Below are 23,058 nucleotides of genomic sequence, written 5' to 3' on the forward strand. Positions count from 1 at the left end.
AACTGCATATGGGACCAAATGATGTCTTTCAAAGTCCAATGACCCCCATTCCTGGGCTCTCAGATGTCTGCCTGTGATCCTTCAACAGATAAAGTACATTCTTTTCTGGCCATATTTGCCCTAACAAACTACTAGCCCTAGGGAATGCCTAATCCCACAGTAACTCCAGCTGGCTTGTTTCAGCCCACCTTATCAGTCATAAATCCCAATGCCCTTCACGGATCCTAAACTTCTTACCTCACCTACAGCCAATCAGACCCTTGTGCACAAGCCGATCAGGCACCTCGAGACCCTACCTTGTAAAAGACCCAACAATCGACCCTCCGGGCTCACACAGGCACCCCTCATCTGTGTGGCCCGCTGTTGTCTATGGCAGCTTAACCCGCAACACCAGCCCACCTCTGTGTTGTTTCCCCACGACACTCGGGAACACAAGCACATTGAACGGATGAAACAAACAGCCTTGCAGATGCTCTTACTGGGCCCAGCCTTCGGCTTGAATATTTCTCTGCATCTTTCTGTGTCCAGTCCTTTCCTTGACCCAGGAACCGCACCAGAAGACCTATGAAATTCGATTTTTTACTTCTTAAAAAGAGTGGTCATGATTGTTTTCTTTCACTTTCTATTTCAGACATTCTGCGTTCATACTTTATCTCCCCCTGATCTTAGAGGATTTACATTTTCCTGTAGATCAGAAGTCTGCAGATCAGTGCTGGGAAAAAAAATTACCTGGGGAATTTGTTTTTTTTTTAAAAAGAGAGAGTGAGGGATTCTTGGAGCTCCAACCTTGACGTTCTGATTCACTGGGTCTGGGGGTTGGGGGTGGTAGAGTTCAGAAACAGGCATTTTTAACAAATGCCACAGATGAATCTGGTACATGGTCAAGTTTTGGAACTACAGTGTTCAGAGCAGTAATTTCCAAACTGAATTCACTCTAGTGACACTCTGAAGGATACAGCCTTGGTTAAGGGCAAGTCTCTCCACGCCAGCACTAAGCTACCCGTAAGCTCCCACTGAGAGAATATATTACAGCGAACATGAGAATGGTTTTACCTAGGAAGAGCCTTAAACTGACTCTAATAAATTCATTTTAAAGTCAATTATAGCTATCATTAGTAACAGATCAGCTGTGAATGATCTACCAACACATCTATGTCATAACCAAGAGCAGCTACTCCATAATGGGGTTTGAAGCCACCTCTTCTGGAGGCAATGGGAGTTTCAGGATAGGGATCCTCAAGGTGGGGGAGACAGCTGTCCTTCCCTTGGGGTGGGGCCGTGGTTTATCTCAATTTCCTCCAACTGGGATGTATCTTTCCTTTCTCACACTCATCACTTTGAGTCTCTATTAACGCATCACTAAAATACTCATTTGGATTAGAGAAATTTACTCCCGAGTGGTTCTCCTTCCACATTCCCATTTCCTGCAGGACCAGGATGGATCTTATGCATCTCAGCACCTCTGCTGCCCAAAAAAACTGTCTGGTGGACTGGACTTTTGGTTCTCTTTCGTATCTTCCATTTTCACTCAGCCTCTCATGAGATTGCAGTGGTCTTTACTTCCCAGTATTTTATTATGAAAAATTTTAAAAAGAAAAGTTGACTCGCCACCCAGATCCTATAATTGTTCATGTGTTTTCCCACATATTTCTTCATTTATCAATTCATGTTATCTTCTATGTATTTCAAAGTAAGTTGTAAATATTACACATTGCCTCTAAACACTTCAGTATTCACATCATTAACTAGAACACAAAATTTGTTTATGGGCTTTTTAAGGTAAAATTTACATACACTGAACTGCAATAATCTTAAGCGTACCATCTGCTGAATTTTGACGGACACAAACCGCCATATGACCCCCACCGGTACCCAGATAAGAGAACACAGAAAATTCCTTCATGTCTCTTCCCAGTTCTCACCTCCATCCATCAGAGACAATCGCTTGTTCTAATTTTCTTCCACCACAGTTAATTTTACCTGTTCTAAAGCTTCATAGGAGTGGAATTATATAGTATTATTCTTTTGTGTAACACAGATAGGCGAAATGTAATCTGACTTCCAGAAAACTGGGAGATTTTATCACTCTTGGGAAACCAGTAGGCAATACTGAGGCAAGCAACCTCAAGCCCAGCTCAGAGACCTTAGTGGTTAGTCCCAACCCTGTATCAAAAAAGCTTTTCCAGTCTCCTCCTAGTTCTGGTCCCTCCTTGCATCATAACAACTTGCATCACATAATAAGCAATGCAGAAAAGAACAGAGTTGAGAACTTCAAAAAAACTTTCCTACCACCTGGAAATAACTATCATTAACATTAGGTAGAAAATCACCCTAGACACATTTCCATGAGAGAAAAATGGGTGGGTAAATATAAATATACATAATACATAATAATACTACAACTGCTATTTTAATCAGAAAATACCAAAATGGCTTTTATTAAAATTTAACATAAGGAAAAACAAAACTGAAAATAACTTTAATTAGGCTGAACATCAAATATTTATTCAGCATAAGAAGATGATTTCCTAAAACACTCCTCTATGGTTAGAGACTACAAAAAAAAAAAGAAGCAAGAAATTAGAGTCATTTTTTAAAAAACTGTATTTCCATTTTAGGTAGTATAAACTGATTTCTAGCAAATAAGGTCTGCAACCTCCCTTTCATTTCTTTAATGTATTACTTAGCCTTTGAACTCTTATTTTATTGAATTCATGTTGTTACATTACAGTGTAATCCAAAGCATTTGTGAGGAATTTTCTTCGTCCTTTGTACTATGTTCTCTTCTAGACTGGCTCCTTGTCTTTGAACACTGTGTTTCTGGTTTTCATTTGTTTTGCTGTTGCTCATTCATAGAGGTGAGCTATGCACTCTGCTCATGCTCAGGCAGTCTTTCCTGACCTTTTATATGCTCTGATAAAATAATCACAGCAGTATTAATGAACACTTAGCCAAATGGCACTTACCATGTTCCAGTTACTGTTGCAAGGGCTTTCCATATTCACTCATTTAATTCTCACAAGAACACTGAGGTTTTATTACTAATCCATTTTACAGATGAGAAACTTTAGACATAAAGAGGTTAAGTAACTTGTTCAGGTAACTTGGAAGTAGCAGAGGCAGGTTAGAAACTCGGCATTCTGCTTCCAGCATCCATTTTTCTTAACCACCTTACTTCCTGCCCTTTGTTCTCTACTGAGCTAGAGTTTGAGGGCTGGGTATTTCCTGCTCTGCATACTTTTCCCGTAGCCTGAAGGTATGGTGGGTAGAGAGGGAGAGCACATCTTAAAGGTGGGGTTTGGAGATGTAACCTACAGTACTAGGCATCGCTCCACCTCGCTGGAGGCTTATTCCAATCTCCTTAGAATGAGCATCCGTAGCACTTGGACTCCATCCTCTAGTTCATCCTGTGGACCTCACAGCCACTGAAGAGGGTTCACTTACATCTGCTTCACCCATTTCTCTCCAGCAACCATATCTTCTTCTCCACAGTCAGAGGTATCTCCTTGGTTTCCTTCTCTCTTGATTGAGGGTTGATTAAGAATTCTCAGAATTTTGAGTGACTCACAGTTATATGACTCCTGGAAAAGGAGGTTAGGAACCTTTCTATGCAAAGCACTTCTTCTAAATGTCAGAATCTTCAATATTATTCCTTATTCGCCACTTTCTGAAGTTAATGGCACTGCAGTGCACCCTATTCCTTTGTTCGACTGTTGCAGTAAAATATTTTGCTAATTTACATAACTGTGGGGGCAGGGGGGTTGTTCATTCATTTAATTAGGTAGGTATTAGAGAAAGGAGACTCTGTGAGGCATATTCATGCCACCATCCTGAACCAAATATATATGCCCGTAGGTAAGCATTCATTGTTTCTTGAAGATCCCAAGTTAGCTAAATTTTATAAATCTGACAGAGGAAATAGGCTCCTAGGGGAAAAGATGAAGGAAGAAACATAAAACCCTAAAGAGTTAAAATTTTAAAAATCTAAGATGAAGTGGAATTAATCTGGAAAGTAAAGAAAAATGCTTTAACCACTGGGACGACCAGAGCTACTTAGCCTTTGAGTGAAAAATGTCAGATGCAGAGAAAAAAGGAGCAGGGACAAATTTTCTATTTTTCTGCTTCTCAACATGGTTTGTACTTACCCTTTGTGAGTATTAGGTCTTCACAGTGTTAACAGCAGGTTTCAGTAGCTTCACCCAACGAAATATCCAGCAACAGCCTCAGCTGCCTTTCTCCACCCCCGGATGTGATGTAAGACACCAAGAAACTCCACCCCGAGCCAGCTGGGAGCACATAAGCTTTCTGACCTGTTAGCCCATGACTGCTAGACAACAAAGGACGGGAAGGAGGGTGCAGGAGTTAGTGTGCCGCGAAGGGAGCCCCACTCCTCTGCAAGCCTTGCACAGAAAGGTTAAAGAAAAAAGCAAGGAGTCGCCTGGAAGTTACAGCTGCCTCATTTAAGTCGTTTCACCAACAGAACTGAGTGCTGTTAAGACTTATTTATAGGATTAAAAATACCTTAATGTCACAGAGAACTGAAAGAAGATATTTGCATAACACATGGCTGATAAAGGATTTATCTCCAGAATATATAAAGAACTTGCAAAACTCATGACTCTTAAAAATAAACCCAGTTTTAAAGAAAAAGATGAGAGCAAACATGTCACCAAAGAAGTGCTACAAACAAGCACATGAAAAGACGTCCAACATACTAGTCATTAGCGAAATGCAAATTAAAACCACAATGAGACACCACTGTATACCTATTAGAACATCTAAAACGTTTTTTAGGTTAATACCAAGTGCTAGCAAGGATGCAGAAGAACTGAAATTCCCAAACACTGCTGGTCTAAACACAAAATAGTACAGCCCCTTTGGAAAACGGTCAGGCAGTTTCTTTAAAAATCAAACATACATTTACAATAAGGTCCAGCATTCCCAGTCCTATGTATTTACCCAAAAGAAATAAAAACTTGTCTTCACACAAATACCTGTATTCAAATATTTATAGCACCTCTATTCATAATCACCAAAAACCAGCCGATATCCAACTGAGGAATGGATAAACAAAACACGGTGTATACATCCCACAGAATGGGATACCATGTAGAAATACAAAGAAATAAACCAGATACACAGGACTACAGAAATGAATCTCAAATGCATTGTGCTAAATTAAGGAGGCCAGACTCAAGTCCACACTGTGATTCCATTTATGAAAGCAAAACTATAGGGGCAATAAATAGATCAGTGGTTGCCAGGAGCTGGGGCACCAGTTGGGTGGGAGAGGATTATGAAGATGCAGTATGAGGTGATGATGTAAGTCTTCTTTGTGGTGATGTAACTTTTCTAAACCTTGATTGAGATGGTCATTATACGCATTTATCCAAGCTCCTAACACTACACACTACCGGGGTGACAATCTAGCACAGTGTGACTGGGTTCTCTGCTCAGGGCCCCACCAGGCCGAAGTGAAGGTGTCAGCTGGCCTGGGCTTTCCTGGAGGCCCTGAGGGAAGATCCGTTTCTAAGACCATACAAGTTACTGGCAGAATTCAGTTCAATGCAGTTGTGGGGCCGAGGTCATTTCCTTGCTGGCTGTCGGCCAGAGGTTGTCCTCAGCTTCTAAAGGCTGCCACATTCCTTGGCTCATGCCCTCCCCATCTTCAAAGCCAGCAACAATAGATCAAGTCCTCTCCATGCTTTGAATCTGACATCCTCTTCTGCACCATCTCTGTAATTTATTCTACCCTCAGCCAGGGGAAAGCTCTTCTTCTAAGAGTTCATGTGATTACTTTGGGCCTGCCCAGATAATCCAGGATGATCTATTTTAAAGTCAACTGCTTGGTAACCTTTTTTTTTTGTTTTGTTATAGTCATTTTACAATGTTGTGTCAAATTCCAGCATAGAGCACAATTTTTCAGTTGTACATGAACATACATATATCCATTGTCACTTTTTTTCTCTGTGAGCTACCACAGATTTTGTATATATTCCCCTGTGCTATACAGTATAATCTTGTTTATCTATTCTACATTTTGAAATTCCAGTCTGTCCCTTCCCAACCCCCGCCCCCTTGGCAACCACAAGTTTGTATTCTGTCTATTAGTCTGTTTCTGTTTTGTATTTTTTTTTAGATCCACATATAAGTGATCTCATATGGTATTTTTCTCTTTCTAGCTTACTTCACTTAGAATAGCATTCTCTAGGAACATCCATGTTGCTGCAAATGGCATTATGTTGTCAGTTTTTATGGCTGAGTAGTATTCCATCATATAAATATACCACCTCTTCTTTATCCAGTCATCTGTTGATGGACATTTAGGCTGTTTCCATGTCTTGGCTATTGTAAATAGTGCTGCTATGAACATTGGGGTGCAGGTGTCATTTTGAAGTAGGGCTCCTTCTGGATATATGCCCAGGAGCAGGATTCCTGGGTCATATGGTAAGTCTATTCCTAGTCTTTTGAGGAATCTCCATACTGTTTTCCACAGTGGCTGCACCAAACTGCATTCCCACCAACTGCTTGGTAACCTTAATTACATCCATTTTGCCACATAACATATTCACAGGCATGACCCCAGGGGCAAAGGTCATGGGGGCCAAAACTCTGCCCACCACATAGATTTTAAACAATGACCTAATATACACACATATAAATGAAACAAAAGGTAAAATATTTACCTTTCACTCAGTTCAACACTTTGACACTTTTAATATATTAAAAGGCCAGTGTCAACATCCTATACTGATTACATGTCCCATTAATGAGATGCAACCTCTAAGTTTATCTTGAGAAAAAGGCCTGCATGCCCTTTTAAATTCTAATCTGAAACAACGGGAGACCCATGGAAGGGCATCAGGGGCCTGTGTAACCCCTGAAATTATTTATCTGGGACTAACCAAGCAGAAGGAAAACAAACTCACCTCGGGGACAGTTTGCAGGTATCTCCCCAGTGCTACTACAGGCTGTCAAGGTCATGAAAAGTGAGAAAAGACTGAGAAACTGTCACATAACAGAGAAGACTGGGGAGACATGACAAGTAAATGCAATGTAACAGATTGGATCTAAGAACAGAAAAAGAATAATGAGAAAATTGGAGAAATCCAAAAAGTCTGGAGTTTAATTAACAGGGATATAAGTTTTAGTTTCTTAGTTTTGACAAATGCACCTGGAGACGTAAGATGTTAACAGTGGGGAACTGGGTGAAGGGTATACGAGACCTCTGTATTCTGTCTGCAGCTTTTCCGTAAATCAGTATTATTCTTAAAGAAAATTTACTTATAAAACATTACAAGACTGAGTACCTGTACATTTTTCTAGGAAGATTTATAGATTTTACACCCTCCATCCATGATCCAAAAATACTTAAGACCCACTGTTCAAAGCTTCCGCTGCTTTCCTTAACCACTCCTAAGTATCGTCTCCTTTCTGCTATGTCACCTACACCTTCCCTCAGAAAACAAAATTTAGCCAGGGCCTAGGGAAGGGGAGGAGAGGGGAGATGTTTAATGGGTTCAGTTTCAGTGCAGGAAGATGAAAAATGTTCTGGAGATGGGTAATGGTGATAACAATAATACTTAATGCCACAAAACTGTACACTTAAAAATGGTTACAACGGTAAATTTTATGTTATATATATTTTACTGCAAGTTAAAAAATAAAGGAATGGGTACTGATATATGCTACAACATAAACCTTAAAAACATTATCTGAGTGAGAGAAGCCAGACACAAAATACCACCCATAATTCCATTAACAATGTTATAAAATTGACTGCGCCAGGAGTTGTACACATCTGTGAATATACTAAGAACTACTGAAGTGTAGACTTAAAATGGGTAAATTGTGTGGTCGGTGAATTACATCTCAATAAAGCTGCTAAAATTTTTTCACTGATTTTAGATACAGGATCACATTTACTTGACCTCTGGAGACCGTAAGTGGCACCTCGTAAATTCTGGAACCACATTCTGCTGATGTGCTAAATAACAAGGAACAAATGAATGGAAGACCGAGGCTTACGACGGCTGGCAGGGAAGATGAGAAGCATCTGAGACTAGGTGTGGCGTCGCTCCAACCATGGGGGCAAGAACAAGGCGAGACTTTAAAACACACTAGGCTGAAGCTGTCAGATGCCTTTGTTCGGTCCTGATGATTCATGAAGCCACCTACACAAACCGCGCTCTGTACCTCTACCGCAAGGAGCGGCAGCTGTGATCCAGGCCAAAAACGGAAGACACGGCAGGGGAAGGCCTTGCAGAGAAAAGGTAACCGGTGAATCTCCGCGTATCCAGGCTCAGGTGAAGGTAGGACAGGAAAAGGGTGCACGTACAGGATTCCAAAGACTGTTCTTCAAAGCGGAGGCCTGCGGAGGTCCTGGCTGAAGGATGCAGGTGCAGGCTCACAAAACTGCCCAGCCCAGCAGTCAATCCAAAGTCCCTAGAAACACAAAGAGCAATGTTTAAAGCAACACGCATCAAGAGCTGGACAGTGTAAGCCAAGTGGGCAAAGTGAAGGGGAAGCTACTTTGGTATTGGTGGTTCTTCTAAGACCAAAATACTCATTTTGAGGAACAGCCATCCAAAAGATCCTTGGGGGAAAACGTCATTGCAGAGGGTGGGCAGCTGGGTCTGGGAGAGTTCGAATTAGAGGTGGGGAAAGGGCTAAGAAGCTGTTGTGTCAAACAGTGGGCATCTGTGGAGACCACACAAGGGGTGAGTGATACCAAATAAATGAGGGAAGTTCTCTAAGCAGAGTTTATAAACTTTGGAAAAAGTTTCAGTTCAAGATGGGAGGCTGAACCCACAAGTCTGTATGACCTCCCATGAAAGGAAAAAAAATCTTTTAAAAGGTATATAAATCTACAATAAAGAATGGGGGCCCATCAGCAGTTAACAGAGTTCAACAAAAAGCTGAATGATAGAAATCAGACTGAAGTACGTTTATAAATAAAGCGGAGGAAAATGAGCCTCAAATAAACACAGAGGGGACTGCAGCAGAGATGGGGGCCCATGTACCCAGGAAATTCACGAGGAGGCTCAAGACTCAAGACACCAAAAATGACAGAGACGCAAGGCCAAAATGAATAATGACTCAAGTGTCTGTATGAGAAACAGTTGACCCCATCTCACCATAACCCTCCCCGCATGCAGCCCTACCAGAAAACAAGCCTTTAAACTAAACCTAACTTTGGGGGGAAGGTGTAGCTCAATGGCAGAGTGAGTGCTTAGTATGTACAAGGTCCTGGGTTCAATCCCCAGTACCTCCATTTAAAATAAAATAATGTAAACAAACAAACAAACTAAACCTAACTTGAAAACCAAATCAGAGGGCTCTCTTCTAAAGAACTAAATGAATTATCCGGAGAACCAGAACAGCTTCTGAAAACTGCAGCACCCCGCAGTCAAGTTTTCCACATTCTAGCATTTGGAGGCTCCCAATGTAACATCTGGCCCCATCCCAGCCACACTAAGGTAAAATCACAAGACAAAATTCACTCTCCATACATACACAGCTTCCAAACAAACAGCGTTCTTATTCCCTCATTCTAAAATAGAATAAAAATTATAAGGCATTTGAAGAAAGTCTATTGAGGACAAGGAGAGACTAAAACTTACTTAAAACTAAAAAAAAAACAAACAAAAACCCTAGAATAATTCAGGGGGAAAAAAAAAAAAAACAGAACTAAATTAAACAACAAACCAAAACAGAAATACCTCAACAAACGTTTTAATAGTCCCTGCTTCTGATAATGGCAAATTCCTGCTGAGACCAACTGATACAGCTGATTAAAATATTTTTAAAAAGAAAAATCCTTCAGGCATTAAAGAGGCCTCAAGGAAAGGCAAACGCAAAATCTGGAGAAGGTAACGCAACACAAAGAAAACCCAACCTTGGAAACTGCTTTTAACCCGAGGGAATCTGCCAATCCAAAAGAAAGCTCAAGAAATTGTGCTGTGATTTTGGCAGGCTGAGCAAATCAAGAGTCAAATCAGAGAATGTGCTCAAGTAAGAAGTTCTGATTAACTGCCCCCTTTTTAAAAGCTCGATTCCCAAAAGGCTACACCCTCAGAGTAAGGTAGAGCTAGAATTAAATGACCCCCTCACAGACCTGCCATCGGGGTTTTTTTAATCATCACAATGATAAAGGAATCCTCAAGTCCTGGATTTGCAAAGGAGGTCCTGCACTGATACATGCCCCGAGATGCCTTGCAGAAGCAAATGAGCACCTTGTTTGGAGAAAGGTCTCATTATTCAGGCCTCAAATTATCCAACAAATTATTTTTTCAAATACAGTGAAAAATATACAAAGATAACTAGGCATACAGGGAAAGAAAGACCATGAGACAATACCAACAGAAACAACAGAGAGAAAAATAAATCAATCAACCAACCTTAAAAGGCTTTGGACATTAGCTTGGACACAGACTATAAACAATTGTACCTGTTATGTTTAAGAAAATACAAGCCTTAGAACATGTGCAGCAAATACAAATAATAAAAAAATGACAAAATAGATTTGAAAACTAAATGAAATTCACAAAAACTGAAAAATACAAAAACAAGGACTGAAACTAATAAATCAACAGGAAAAGATTAAAGGAGACAAGACCACAGAAGAGAGATAATAAACTGGAAGGTCAGAAAAATTACACAGAATGTGTCATGGAAAGGCAAAATTATGGTTGACTTTTAGCATATTTTAATAGGAATCCAAGAGAGAAGGAACAAAACAGAGTCAACATCTGAAAAGATACTGGCTGAGACCTCTCCAGGACAGACGAAAGCCATCAATCCATAGATTTAAGAAACCTAAGCAGACTACGGAAAAGCGAATCAACACCTAAATACATCAGAGTGAAGCTACAGAAAAAAATCAAAGACAGAAAAATCTTAAAAGCAGACAGAAAAAAGGGGAACAAATTAGCTTCAACAGAAACAACAGAAGCCAAAAAAAGAGAAGAATGATCACTTCGATGTGCTAAAAGAAATAAAGTTTCACCTAGAATTCTATGTTCAGCAAAAATATCTTTAAATAAAGAAAATAAAAGGTTTTCACACACACACAAAAAAAAGTAGAGTTTGCTACCAGCAGATCCTGTAAAACCAAGGATTTACATCACAAAGAAAGAAAGTGATCAAAAATGGAGAAGAAACATAAAAAAGGAAAGAGGAGCAAAGACAGCATAAACATGTGGTTAAGTTCACACAACATCGCCAGTATACTACAGCGGTAATAATGCCTTACGTGGGTTGAGAAAGACAACATAAAACGGGTAACAGTAACAGCATGAGTCGGGGATGAGGGACTTGTAAATTGAGCTCATTGAATTCTAAGATCCTATTTTGCTGAGGATGAAGGGAAAGGTACCAACACTAGGCTCTCACACATTAAGGATGCATGTAGTACCAATTTTTTAAAAACTAGAATGTAGAAAGTTCAAATTGATAAGAGTTAAAAACGGAATGAATTATCCTCAAAAAAAAGGCAAAAAAAAAAACCCATAAAACAAGGACAAATAGAAAGCACAAAATAAGAGGATGCATTTATACATCATTAATTACACTAAATGTAAATGAATTAAGTGCTTAGAGATAATCAGTCCAAAATTTTAAAAATAATCTAATTATGAGAGAGGGAATCAAGACAGTTGAATAGGAGGACAAAGAGCTCACCTCCCCTCAACAACACATCAAAAATACATCTACATGTAGAGAAATCCTCACTGAGCACTAACTGGAGACTCGCAGAAAGATGCCTGTAACACCAAGGCTGTAGAAAGGCTCCACAGACAGCTGGGTAGGAAGGGATGAGAAGCAGTCAGGTCAGGACCCGCACCTAGCAGGGGGCACAGAGCAGGAGGGGGGTTATGCTGGCTTAGAGCCCCACCCTGGGTAGTGAGCAGTCTGCATCACACCACGGGCACCCCAGCTCTGGGGTCCAACCACGGAGGATGAGGCCCCTCAGCTGGTTTGAAATTCACTGGGACAGACAGCATGACTGTTAAGAAATGTAGACTCCACGAGTGAAGGGCACTTACACGCTTGCTAATTCCTGGAACAAGGCAGAGGAAGCCGCCTGCAACTGCCCAGCATTCTAGCTGATTTCCCGTGACCACGCAGTGCATGCCCCGGCCCACCGTGCTCCAGAGCCGCTCCACCCTAGGGCAACGGATGCTGCAGCTGAGGAGAGCGCCTGCCGGTGAGGGACAGAGCTGGCGGTCACAGGGCTGCAATCAGGAGTGATCTGGAGCTCCAGCTGCTGTCAGGACCACGCCAGAGAGCACCCCAGCCGACACCAAGTGCCCACTCCAGCCCCTCTTGCTCTGCAGCACTGTTCGCCACTAGGGCAAAGGCTAATGTTGCCGAGAAAAGTACAGAGTTGTGGAGGACAGAGCTGACTGAAGCCTGGCAGAGCATCCAAATGGGGAAAGAGCACCCATTACTATTGATCATGGGCAGCAGATCAAGAGAAGTCTGTAGCTGACTGGTGCTGGGACCACCCAAGCATGGGCCCCAGCCTCCACGGGGAGCCCAATCCAGTCCTCGGGTTCCAGCACGTCTCCCTTCTGGGGCAAAGGTGCCAACGCTGGGAGGGGCAAGAGCACACACTCAAAGAGAACAGAATCAGCTCACACCCTACTCTCAGGGCTTTTGCTCCAACAATTTAAGATGTGACACAACCCCTAACAGGGTGGTGCTGGCAACTGAGCAACAGAGAAGACCTGGCTCACACCTGCCTCTGGCTCTCGCCGCTCCACGTCCAGCCTGCCCTCCTACGAAGATGACAGCTGCCAGCACCCCCTGCAGGAAGAGGTGACTCTTGTTCATTTCAGATCCAGCTCTCCCACCAAAGCCACAGGCCACACGCGGACTGTATAAAGATGCTCCGGGGGAGGGTATAGCTCAAATGGTAGAGCGCATGCTCAGCAAGCCTGAGGTCCTGGGTTCAATTCCCAGTACTGCCTCTAAAAAATAAATATATAAGTAAGTAAACCTAATTACCACCCCCCCAAAATGTAAAGATGCTCCCACACGAGCACACCCCTTTAAGACCGGGACAGGTAACTGTTTCATCTAATTTCACAGAGATAAAGTTAAGCAAAATGAGAAGACAGAGGTATTTCTTTAAAATGAAAGAACAAGGTAAAAAACCCTGAAAAAAACAAGTAATGAAACAGAATATTTACCAGACAAAAAAAGAGTTCAAAGCTTTAGTACCAAGAATGCTACCTAAACTAGGGAACAGAAAAGATGAACACAGTGAAAATTTTAACAATAGGAAATATAAAAAAGAACCAGTCAGAACTGAAAAATAAAATACACGACATGAAAAACACACTAAAAGGAATTAACCAACTAGGTGACAAAGAACACGTAAGTGATCTGGAAGACAGAACAACGGAAATCACCCAATTAGAACAGCAAAAAGAAAACAAATTTTAAAAAAATGGTAACAGTAAAAGGGACTCTGCGACAGCAAGCGTATCAACATTCACATTATAGAGAGTCCCAGGAAGAGAAGAGAGAAAGGGGGATAAAAATGTATTTGATGAAATTATTGCTGAAACTTCCCAAACTTGAAGAAGGAAATATATTCAAGAAGAGGAGGCACAGAGGGTTCCAAAAGCAACGAACCCAAAGAGCCCCACAACAAGACATATTATAACAGCAAAAGTTAAAGAGAGAATTCAAAAGGCAGCAAGAGAAAAATAAAGAGTCATATACAAAGGAACCCCCATAAGGCTAACAGCTGATTTTACTGGAGATCGTCATTCTAAGTGAAATAAGCCAGAAAGAGAAAGAAAAATACCACATGATATCACTCATACGTGGGGTCTAAAAAAAACAAAAAAAGAAGATACTAATGAACTTATCTACAAAACAGAAACAGACTCCTAAGTAAATAAACCTATGGTTACCAGGGGAAAAGGGGTAGGAAGGGATAAATTGGGAGTTTGAGAATTTCTAATACTAACTACTATATATAAAATAGATTAAAGAAAATTCTTCTGTATTACAGCACAGGAAACTATATTCAATATCTTATAGTAATTTGTTATGAAAATGAATATATATTTATGTATGACTGAAACATTATGTTGTACACCAGAAATTGACAAATTGTAACGTACTATACTTCAATAGAAAAAATTTTAAGTAAAAATTAGCTTATATATATAAAAAAAGAATACTGTGAAGAACTTCACATCAATAAATTTGAAAATTACATGAAATGTACAAATTCCTAGAAAACCTACAACACTTCAGGGGTTAAAAAATTGTGTCAAGAAATAAAACAGGAATGGTCCTAAAACCATTCAAAAAATTGAATCAGTAATCAAAAATCTTCCCACAAAAATTCCAGGCCCAGATGGCTTCACTGGTGAATTCCATCAAATATTCAGGAAGAAATAATTCCAATCTTACAGTTTTCTAGAGATCAGACAATATAAAAAGGGCACCCTCTCCAACTAATTTATATAAGGCTTACATTCAATACCAAAAAAATGCCAATCTCTTTAAACAAGTGACGCAGCATTTGCAATCAGTTAAAATTAATCTACAAAAAGCCTATAGTAGGTACGATTAATGGGGAAACGCTGAAAGCTTTCCCTTTGAAATCAAGATGCCTGCTATCAGCACTTCTATCCAACACAGTGTTGGCAATTCTAGCCAAGGAAAAAGAAAAAGATAAGGATTGGGAAGAACTTCATGAAAGTGTCATTATTGGCGGGTATTACTGCTTAATTAAAGAAATCTAAAACAATTAATGGATAAATCATTAGAATTAATTAGAATTCAGCAAGATGCTAGATACAAAATTAAAATATAAAATCAAGTATATTTCTATATACTAACAACATTTAAATGATTTTAAGAAAAATACCAATAACAGCATATTAAGCACTTAAAGGAAAGCATCTAAAAAATGTCAAGATTTCTTGAAAGATCTCTAAAAAAAGATTTATTTTAAAATTTATTTAAAATTTTATTTTAAAAACAAAAGATCTAAATAAATGGAGAAATGTACCATGTTTATGAACTAGAAGATTCACTATTGTAAAGATATGATTTCACCCACTAAGTAATCTACACATTCAATGCAATCTCAATCAATAACCCTTCTTGTGGAATTTGACAAGCTGATTCTAAAATGTACAGGAAAATGCAAAGAATCAAAAATCACCAAGACACTTAAAAGAACAAGGTGGGGAGATCTGCTCTCTCAGACAAAATAATTCAGACAGTGTGGTACTGACATGGGAATAGACAAAACAAATCAATAGGAGAGAAACAGCCCAGAAATAGCCTTGATTTTTTTGTTTGTTTGTTTAGCTGAAGTACAGTTGATTTTCAATCTTGTGTTAGTTTCTGGTGTACAGCACAGTGATTCATTCACACATATATTATACATATTCTTTTTCATGTTCCTTTTCATTATAGGGCTATTACAAGGTATTGAATATAGTTCCCTGCGCTCTACCATAGGGCCTTGTTGTTTATCTATTTTATATATAGTAGTTATATATCGTAAACAGCCTTGATTTATAACAAAGGTAGCACCAAAATGAAAATGACATGGAAAAGTGGCTATCCAAATAACAAGAAAAAAATTAAACTGGACCCCCACCTCAATCCTATAAACAAAAAATCAACTACAGTTTTATGAAAAACAAAAAACTGTAAAGATTTTAGCATATAGGCGAATGTCTGATGAACTTGGGGTAGGGAAAAAAGTCTTAAACAGGACAAAAACAGCACTAGCTATAAAGGAAAACATATTTGACTATCTTTAATTAAAAACTCACACTTATCAATTATCTTAAGAGTGAAAAGGCCAGTCACCAACCAGGAAGATATCTGCTTCTGGTATACTGAGAAAGATTCCTATTCAGAATAGATACATAGACATATACATAGTAGTGTAAGTCAGTAAGAAAAAGGACAAAATATCCAAGAGAAAAACAGGACTCCTCCCTCCCTAAAATGCACATGCACATGAAGAAGTGCTCAGTCACCAGCAATCAGGACCAAGCAAATTAAAAGCACAATGCAGTCATCACTTCACATTCCTACCAGACTGGCAAAAATCAAACTCTGATAATACCCAGTGTTGCTAAGAATGGGGAGCAATGGAAATTGTCATACTCTGGCGGCAGAAATGTGAATCAGATGTACAGGCTGTTTGGCAGTACCCACAAAAGATGGAGGTAGATACATTCTATGTCCCGGAAATTTTACACACACACACATATCCCTAGAGAAACATGTACAAGAATGTCCATAGCAAACTGCTCATTAAAAAAAAGGCTATCCAAATACCCACATTAAAATGGTTCAGTTGTGGTACTGTCACACAATGGCATGCCATTCAGCAGAGAAAATGAACAGACTAAAAACATGTGCAACAATGTTAACTGAATCTCATACACGTGTTAACCTAAAGAAAACAACTGTGGGCCCGATGCTGACCATCCAGATGCTGGACTACAATTTGGTTCCATTTTTTGGAAGCTAAAAAAAAGATATAAAACTAAATCTTAGTATTCAGGGATGCATGCTTCTGTGGTGAAACCATTAAGTAAATCAAAGTAATTACCACCAAAAAGGACACAGCCACGTCAGGAGAGGAGGTAAAAAGACATACGATGAGGTAAGAATGGATAAGGAGATTTTGGAGGCTGCCTACTCTATCTCTTGGCCTAGTTGGTGGTTACAACAGTGTTCACTTTATTATTTATTTATTTTACATTTGTTTTCTGTGTGTTAAATGTCATAAGGAAAGGCTTGGAAAATAATACATATATACACACACATACATACATGCATATATACACACACACATATATAAATACAACTGCATAAAATAGCCAGATTACTAATGACAGCTGCCTACAGGGAGGGGACCTATATGAGGGATTAAAGGACACTGCAGAGGAAGACTGTTCACAGTACTGTTTTTCAACTTCTACATTCAACCTACAAAGCATGGAAGATTTAATTATGGTAAGAAAATGTGTTCTCAGCCTTGACAATGTCAAAGTAACACATGCAGATAACACAAAGTGAGAGATGGGAGTGGGCTAAAAATGGGAAAGGAAGCCATACTTATAAAGTGAGGAGTCAACAAAAAAATACATATTTTAGTATATTATATAATTTGTAAAGGTAACAGAGGAGCAAAAAATAATGACAAAATTACCAAAAATCAAAAATATGGGAAAGGGTTAATGGGGCACTATAGGTTAGCCAAATCTTCACTTATCATAGCAGGAAGTCAACAGATAACATTTATAGTTCATAAATCAATGATGAAATATAAGTAACCATTTGAAAAGCTAAAAACAATAAAAAGATGAGGGGCAGCAGCTGCATTGTATTATAAGTGATTAGGTAACTATTTGAGTTTTAAATATGAATATATATACTGACTTGATTAAAAAAGAAAAAATAATTTCACTTAGAACATATACATCTAAGGACATAAGGACATTTATTTTATCAGGTATAAAATAATATAATATTGACTCAAGGTATACGGGCTAAAGAGACCAAAATTCAGATCTGCTAATACACGACAGAGCAGAGGGATTCAATTGCTGAGATTATTAACTCTGAAGATGAGAATAAACATATCCATCACTTGGTAAATGGCCATTGATTAAAAATCCAAGCCAAGGACTATGCATGGTCGGTAGGTAGTATTATGTCTTTAAAATGGAGATTTGATCATCTGGCTCACCTCTTCGAAAAGCTGGTAATTAAAAACAAACAGGGTAGGCTCCAAACATTTTTGATTGGTCACTGACGGCGTGTCAGTCACAAGAAGCTGCCCGCCTTAGTTAGGCAACTAACAAGTTATTTTTAAGAAAAATGAGTAAGCAGTAAAGAGGCTGAAAAAAGATGCACAACTTACGAGAATACTCAATAATCTAGGCTAAGAGCTAGCCATGGTAATGTATCTTAAAAGACATTTAAATGAGTATCAAAAGAGCCAGGGGCCTAAGCTGATACACAGTGGCAGAATAAAAAAATACAAATAGTGAAATAAATAATTCAAAAAAAATTTTCTGAAGGTAATGAGGCTTCAAGAAGGTAATGAAAACATTGGTGTGGTAAAGGTGAGAAAGATCTGAACATGCCTGGCTTTCAAAAAACTATTCAATCAGAATATGCAAGGATGAGTATGCTGATCAGATTCAGGAATTACGTAAAACAGAGAGCGCTAAGAGCAGGCAGTTAAAATGAGGTATTTCAAATATTTTCTACTTCAATAATAAGCTTTAGTTAGCACACAAGTTAATCCAACAATCCTAAGAATAAATAGCTTACAGGGCAGTACAGCATCCCACTGTGGCAAAATAATCACTTTACGCTAATTGTTAAAAGAAGAAAAAAGAACAAGAAGTAATCCTTTAATTGTTAGCAACTGTTTCTGATCTAGCATTATGATGAAGGGGGAGATTTATATCTAGGGGTATAAACAGATACCTATTATCTATGGAGATCAAAGTAAGAATCAAATTTCTGAATCCACCTAATTCCACTGGTGTCTTTAGAGTGCCTCCCATTTTTTAGGGTTAGCAGTTTTCAGGAAGAAGTTCTAATTACCCAAAGGAATATGAATTAGAATTTGTTTTTCCTACCTTAATAGGAAATAGGGAGAAAGAATTATTCCCTACATGAACAAGGAAGAACCAGGCATCAGGTTTATAAAGTTGTGAACTCAGATCGTTAATGTGGGGAAGACAGGTGGAAATGATTACCCAGGGCCAGAGAACTCACCTTCCAGAAAAGCAAATTCATCCACAGCTTCTATTGCATTATCTGAAACACAAGATAAAGGCCTACTGACTAACTCTGGTCACTTGGGCATCAACCTCTTATAAAAGCACAACCCACACAGTGACGGCATGAGGCTTTACACAAGGGAGGGCATTTATAAAATTTATCCCTTGCTATCTTGAGATCCACATCTACTCCACCACCAAATCTTACTTATCAGCTGTCTCTCCACAAGAGTTAAAAAAAAAGTCTCGGTAAATACTGTTCACTGCGGGGAATCTCTTTGCTTTAAGAGTCATCAGAAGTTTGTGAAGATTATATATATAACATATACAAGTAAGGTAAGATTATGGTATATGAAAGCTTATACATATGCAAGGGTTACCAGCTAGAAAGTAGTCAGAAAGCAAAACTACTTTCTAGGTGGGGGCAAAAAAAGTCAAGCCTGGTACAAGGCAGAAGGTATAAAGGGGTCTAGTTAACTTTGGCAACACCTAGAACTCCTCTCGTTCACTGTCCCAGCACTTCTCCAGCCACCCAAAGCACAGATTCAAAAGGCAGGATTTTTCTGGCACTGAGGCAGTCCAACAGAAAGCATCGTAGAAAGAGACCTGGGGCACCTCTCCCCTTCCAGTGCTGCCTTCTCAACCAGTGTAAGAGAAAGCCTCACCCAGCCCTCCCTTGTCTGCGCCCAGATGCAAGATACCAGTGACACGCTACCCAGATCTCTCCTCTGAAGGGTCTTCCTTTTCCCTTGCTGAGCACAACAGTAGGCATCTTTTGCAATGGTCTCCACAAACAGTTCCTGTGAAGAAAACAAGCAGGGGCACAAAAAGTAAAAATTCTAATAAACAAACTAAAATTGAAAACTTAAAAAAAAAAAAAGAAAAAGAAACAAAGAGCAGAGTTGTACCGATGAGTTTCAGCACAATTCTTGTGCGTGCTTCGGTCTGTGAGTGCGGCGCCAGAGGTGAAAGGGGGCTCGGATGAAGGGGGCCGCTCTCCGGGAAGGCTGCACTTGACTTCACGAAGGTCTAGTCCCCTTCACCCTCCCGCAGTGGCCCATGACACATCCGTCCCTCCCTCCCTTTTAAATCCACCCCGCTCACGAACCTGCGACTCCTACAAGTTCTGTTAGTCTAGAGATGCAAATTAAAGTCGTGCCCCCGCCCTCATGAAGAGGCAGGTGTGTTAACAAACCAATGCTACAGTTCCACGTGATCCTTTTTCTGTCTTCCCTTCCTATACTCACATCTCAGAATCCGGCCCCAACACCTCTCGTACCTACGTCACCCCCGCCACCCACCCCACCCCCGCCTGGGTCCTCGGCATACCCCGCCCCAGACCCAACTCTTCCTCCGGCGCTCCCCAAACCTGGCCCCGGACACCGCTAGGCCCCGCCCCACCAAGGGCCCGAGGCCCCGCCCCCGCCCCGCCCCCCGCGGGCCCCGGCGCTCCCCGCCGTACCGCGGCTCGTGCCAGAATGAAGATGGCTTCCTGTCCCGCGAGCGTCACGTCGGGGTCCGCCTTCACCAAGGCCTTCACTCGCGCCAGAGGTAGCCTGGAGAGACGAGCCCCGGGCACACTCGTCGGCGCTTGAGGCTGCGGGGCCGCCGCGTCCCCACCTGGCCCCTCCTCCTCCCGGGGAGCCCCGCTTCCAGCCGCCGCCGCCATCCGGGCCCCGAGCGTGCTGCGCGCGGCCGCCGACTGTGCGCGCGCAGGCGGCGCCGCCCCTTTCCCGCGCCGCTGGAGGCCACGCCCCCAGCGGGCGCCTGGCTCCGCCCCTCACGCGGCGGGGAGCTTCCTGGGAGGGCGGAAGGGCGCGGGGGTGGTGGGCGGTGGGTCTGTCTTTTCTGCCTCTCGCCGCCTCTGGCGTGTGGTGTCTGTCTTGCTGTTCCCGATGACTATCACGCGCAATTCTGTCTAGCTGAGCCCCCCTTTGAGAAACTTGATTGTAAAAGTAAACACAGTAGTAACAGAAACATATAAAGGAGAAACTTGAACAATTTTATATGCTACTGGAGGAGACGGTAAGTTGGAGCAGTAATAATGTGGGCGGGAAGAGGACGTCACTTCTGCAATTCTTCCCTCTTTCTCATGACAAAACCTCATCTATACCAGTTAGAGTCCAATTAGGAGAAAGATACCACACAGGATTTTAATAGGGAAAGTAATTTGAAAAGGAAAGTTTAATATAAAATCAGTAACTATACTGGGAGTAAAGAGGACTATTAAGGGGTAAAGCGAAGTCTGAAGAATAGAGGACTCTCATGTGTACGCCCAGTGTTACTGAGTCCAAACTTGTTCTGCTCACCACAGGACAGGCCAGTAAATTGGGAGACGAGGTGTTGGGGCAAGGAACAGCGACTTCATTTGGAAAGCCTGCAGACCAAGAAGGTGGCCAACTAATGTCCTGGAGAACCATCTTCCCCAAGTCAGATTTCAGGCTCCTTTCAAACTAAAAAGGGGAAGGGGTGTGGTTGGTTGTTGCAAACATCTTGCTGTAGGAATTCTTTGTTCTTGCAGCCGTCCACGTGGGTCGGTCATGGTGACCCTGTAAAACCTCCAACAAAACAAATGTTATTTTCTATGTTGCAATTTGTTGTCTTTATATAAGTGCAAAAGTGTTAATAGCCTTAAAGGTCAGAGCCTTGAGAATAGGCTCTTCTGTGATATTTCAGGCTGTATGCAACATTATTTTACAAAAGGTGCAGAGCTAGCAAGACTTAAGCCTAGAAAACAGGGCACAGGGTTAAAGCCAAAGGAACAGATCTAACATGGAGCAAGATTTGTTATTTTCTATTACACCAGGGCTGGGGTGGAAAACTCACAGATGTAATGAACATGGGAGAGCACGCCCTCCGGCCAGAACTGAGATTAAGACCTTGGAGAGGGTGCAGCCATGACTCCCTGAGCAGTGACGTCATCGAAGTGTGTGCTGGCAAGACTCACTGGCAGTTCACCTTCTGGGATGCTTTGGGACGATGCCTATGAAGAGATGCTTCACACTGCTGGCCGATGTGCACTGCACAAGCTTGTTAAGAAAAAGCATGCTGGAACCAGGAAATGCCCCCTTTATCCTCCAGTGCCCTCTATTGATAAAGCATAACGTCATAATCATCTGGCCAAGGAGAAGTATTCTGGTACCACCAGCAAGCAATGAAGGTGGATCTGTAGCTGAGAGGCAATAGGTTGATAATGGCACACCCATCCGGGTTAAATTGAATCTTATGCCTATTCCACACTGACATCCATGCAGCTCTATGTGGACAGAGAAAACAAAAACAAAGTCAACAACAAAAGCCAAAGTGACTAGTCTTTCCAGGCTTGTCATCAGTCTCGTGGGGAAATCAGGGCAGCTGGCAATCCCACCGCGTTCTACTCACTTGCGTATTCACCCAGAGGATTGACACCTTCTGCTTCCTCCTCAAATGTACACCTTCTCCTCAACCCACTGGCTCTCTCTGCTGATGACTTTCTATTTCACAGAGAAAATAGAAGCCCTGAGAGTAAGAGCTTCTGCCAACACTCCTCACCGCACCTACACACCTAGCATCACCTGCACCCACAGACTCTGCCTTCCCACCAGTGATAGCACTCAAATGTCCGTGCTCCCCTACAAGGCCATCCCTCCACCTCTCTCCATCAGATTCCCAACGCTTCTTGCCTTCAGTTCCTGTCAGGATATGGCCTTATTTAGGTGGGAAAAAGTAATGAGCTTTATATATTTTTAGCGGAGGTACTGGGGATTGAACTCAGGATGTTGTGCATGCTAAGCGTGTGCTCTACCACGTGAGCTACAGCCTACCCCACTACACAGCTTTTCAAAAAATATTTGCTCTTGACCCCACACTTCCGTTCAACTTCTGCCTCATTTCTTTGCTCTTCTTTATAACAAAAGTCTTTGCCAAACTTATGTATATTCAATGTCTCCATTTTTTTTTTCTTTTCACTCCCTCTTGCGTTTACTCCAATGAGATATTTATCACTGCCAGTCAGCATTTTCAAGATCACCAATGACCAGAGCCACCCCTGGTGTGCAGGGACTGGAAAGATACTTTTTTCAGGGCTGTTTTTCATCTAAATTATTTGATTCTAAAATATATGGGCCTGTGTAAGGTGTTGAGATTTATCAATGAAGATTTAGGATCATCAGTATCAAAGAGATATTTACATGTTAGTTCATTGCATCATTGCTGCACTTGAAGATTCTTTATGGAGTCTGAGCATCAACTGTTCCTGGTTCAGGCGCAGGAAACATCT

General features: G+C 41.0%; 1 protein-coding gene across 2 annotated transcripts; it reads right to left on the reverse strand.

The window, feature by feature from the left end:
* Window positions 1–4,621: 4,621 nt before the first annotated feature.
* On the reverse strand, window positions 4,622–20,533 carry LOC140685648 (DNA polymerase epsilon subunit 4). Of its 2 annotated transcripts, XM_072937554.1 has the most exons (4): window positions 20,263–20,528; window positions 19,516–19,600; window positions 18,796–18,837; window positions 4,622–8,445 (listed from the first exon to the last, which is right to left on the reverse strand). In XM_072937554.1, exons 1-4 carry the CDS (start codon window positions 20,467–20,469, stop codon window positions 8,432–8,434), a joined length of 348 nt encoding a protein of 115 aa, XP_072793655.1. In that variant the 5' UTR covers window positions 20,470–20,528; the 3' UTR covers window positions 4,622–8,431. The 2 variants fall into 2 exon arrangements, with proteins under 2 accessions (XP_072793655.1, XP_072793656.1); XM_072937555.1 differs by lacking the exon at window positions 18,796–18,837 and having other exon boundaries at window positions 20,263–20,533.
* Window positions 20,534–23,058: the final 2,525 nt, after the last annotated feature.

This window comes from Vicugna pacos, chromosome 15, assembly GCF_048564905.1.
Source record: "Vicugna pacos chromosome 15, VicPac4, whole genome shotgun sequence".
NCBI lineage: Eukaryota > Metazoa > Chordata > Mammalia > Artiodactyla > Camelidae > Vicugna > Vicugna pacos.

Excerpts from the sequence above, each read along its gene's own strand:
- LOC140685648 (XM_072937554.1), bottom strand. The coding sequence starts at position 20,469 with ATGGCGGCGGCGGCTGGAAGCGGGGCTCCCCGGGAGGAGGAGGGGCCA. Across the intron at positions 19,601-20,262 it reads TCATTCTGGCACGAGCCGCG|GAACTGTTTGTGGAGACCAT; the intron begins GTACGGCGGGGA and ends TTTTCTTCACAG. Across the intron at positions 18,838-19,515 it reads CCTTCAGAGGAGAGATCTGG|ATAATGCAATAGAAGCTGTG; the intron begins GTAGCGTGTCAC and ends CTTGTGTTTCAG.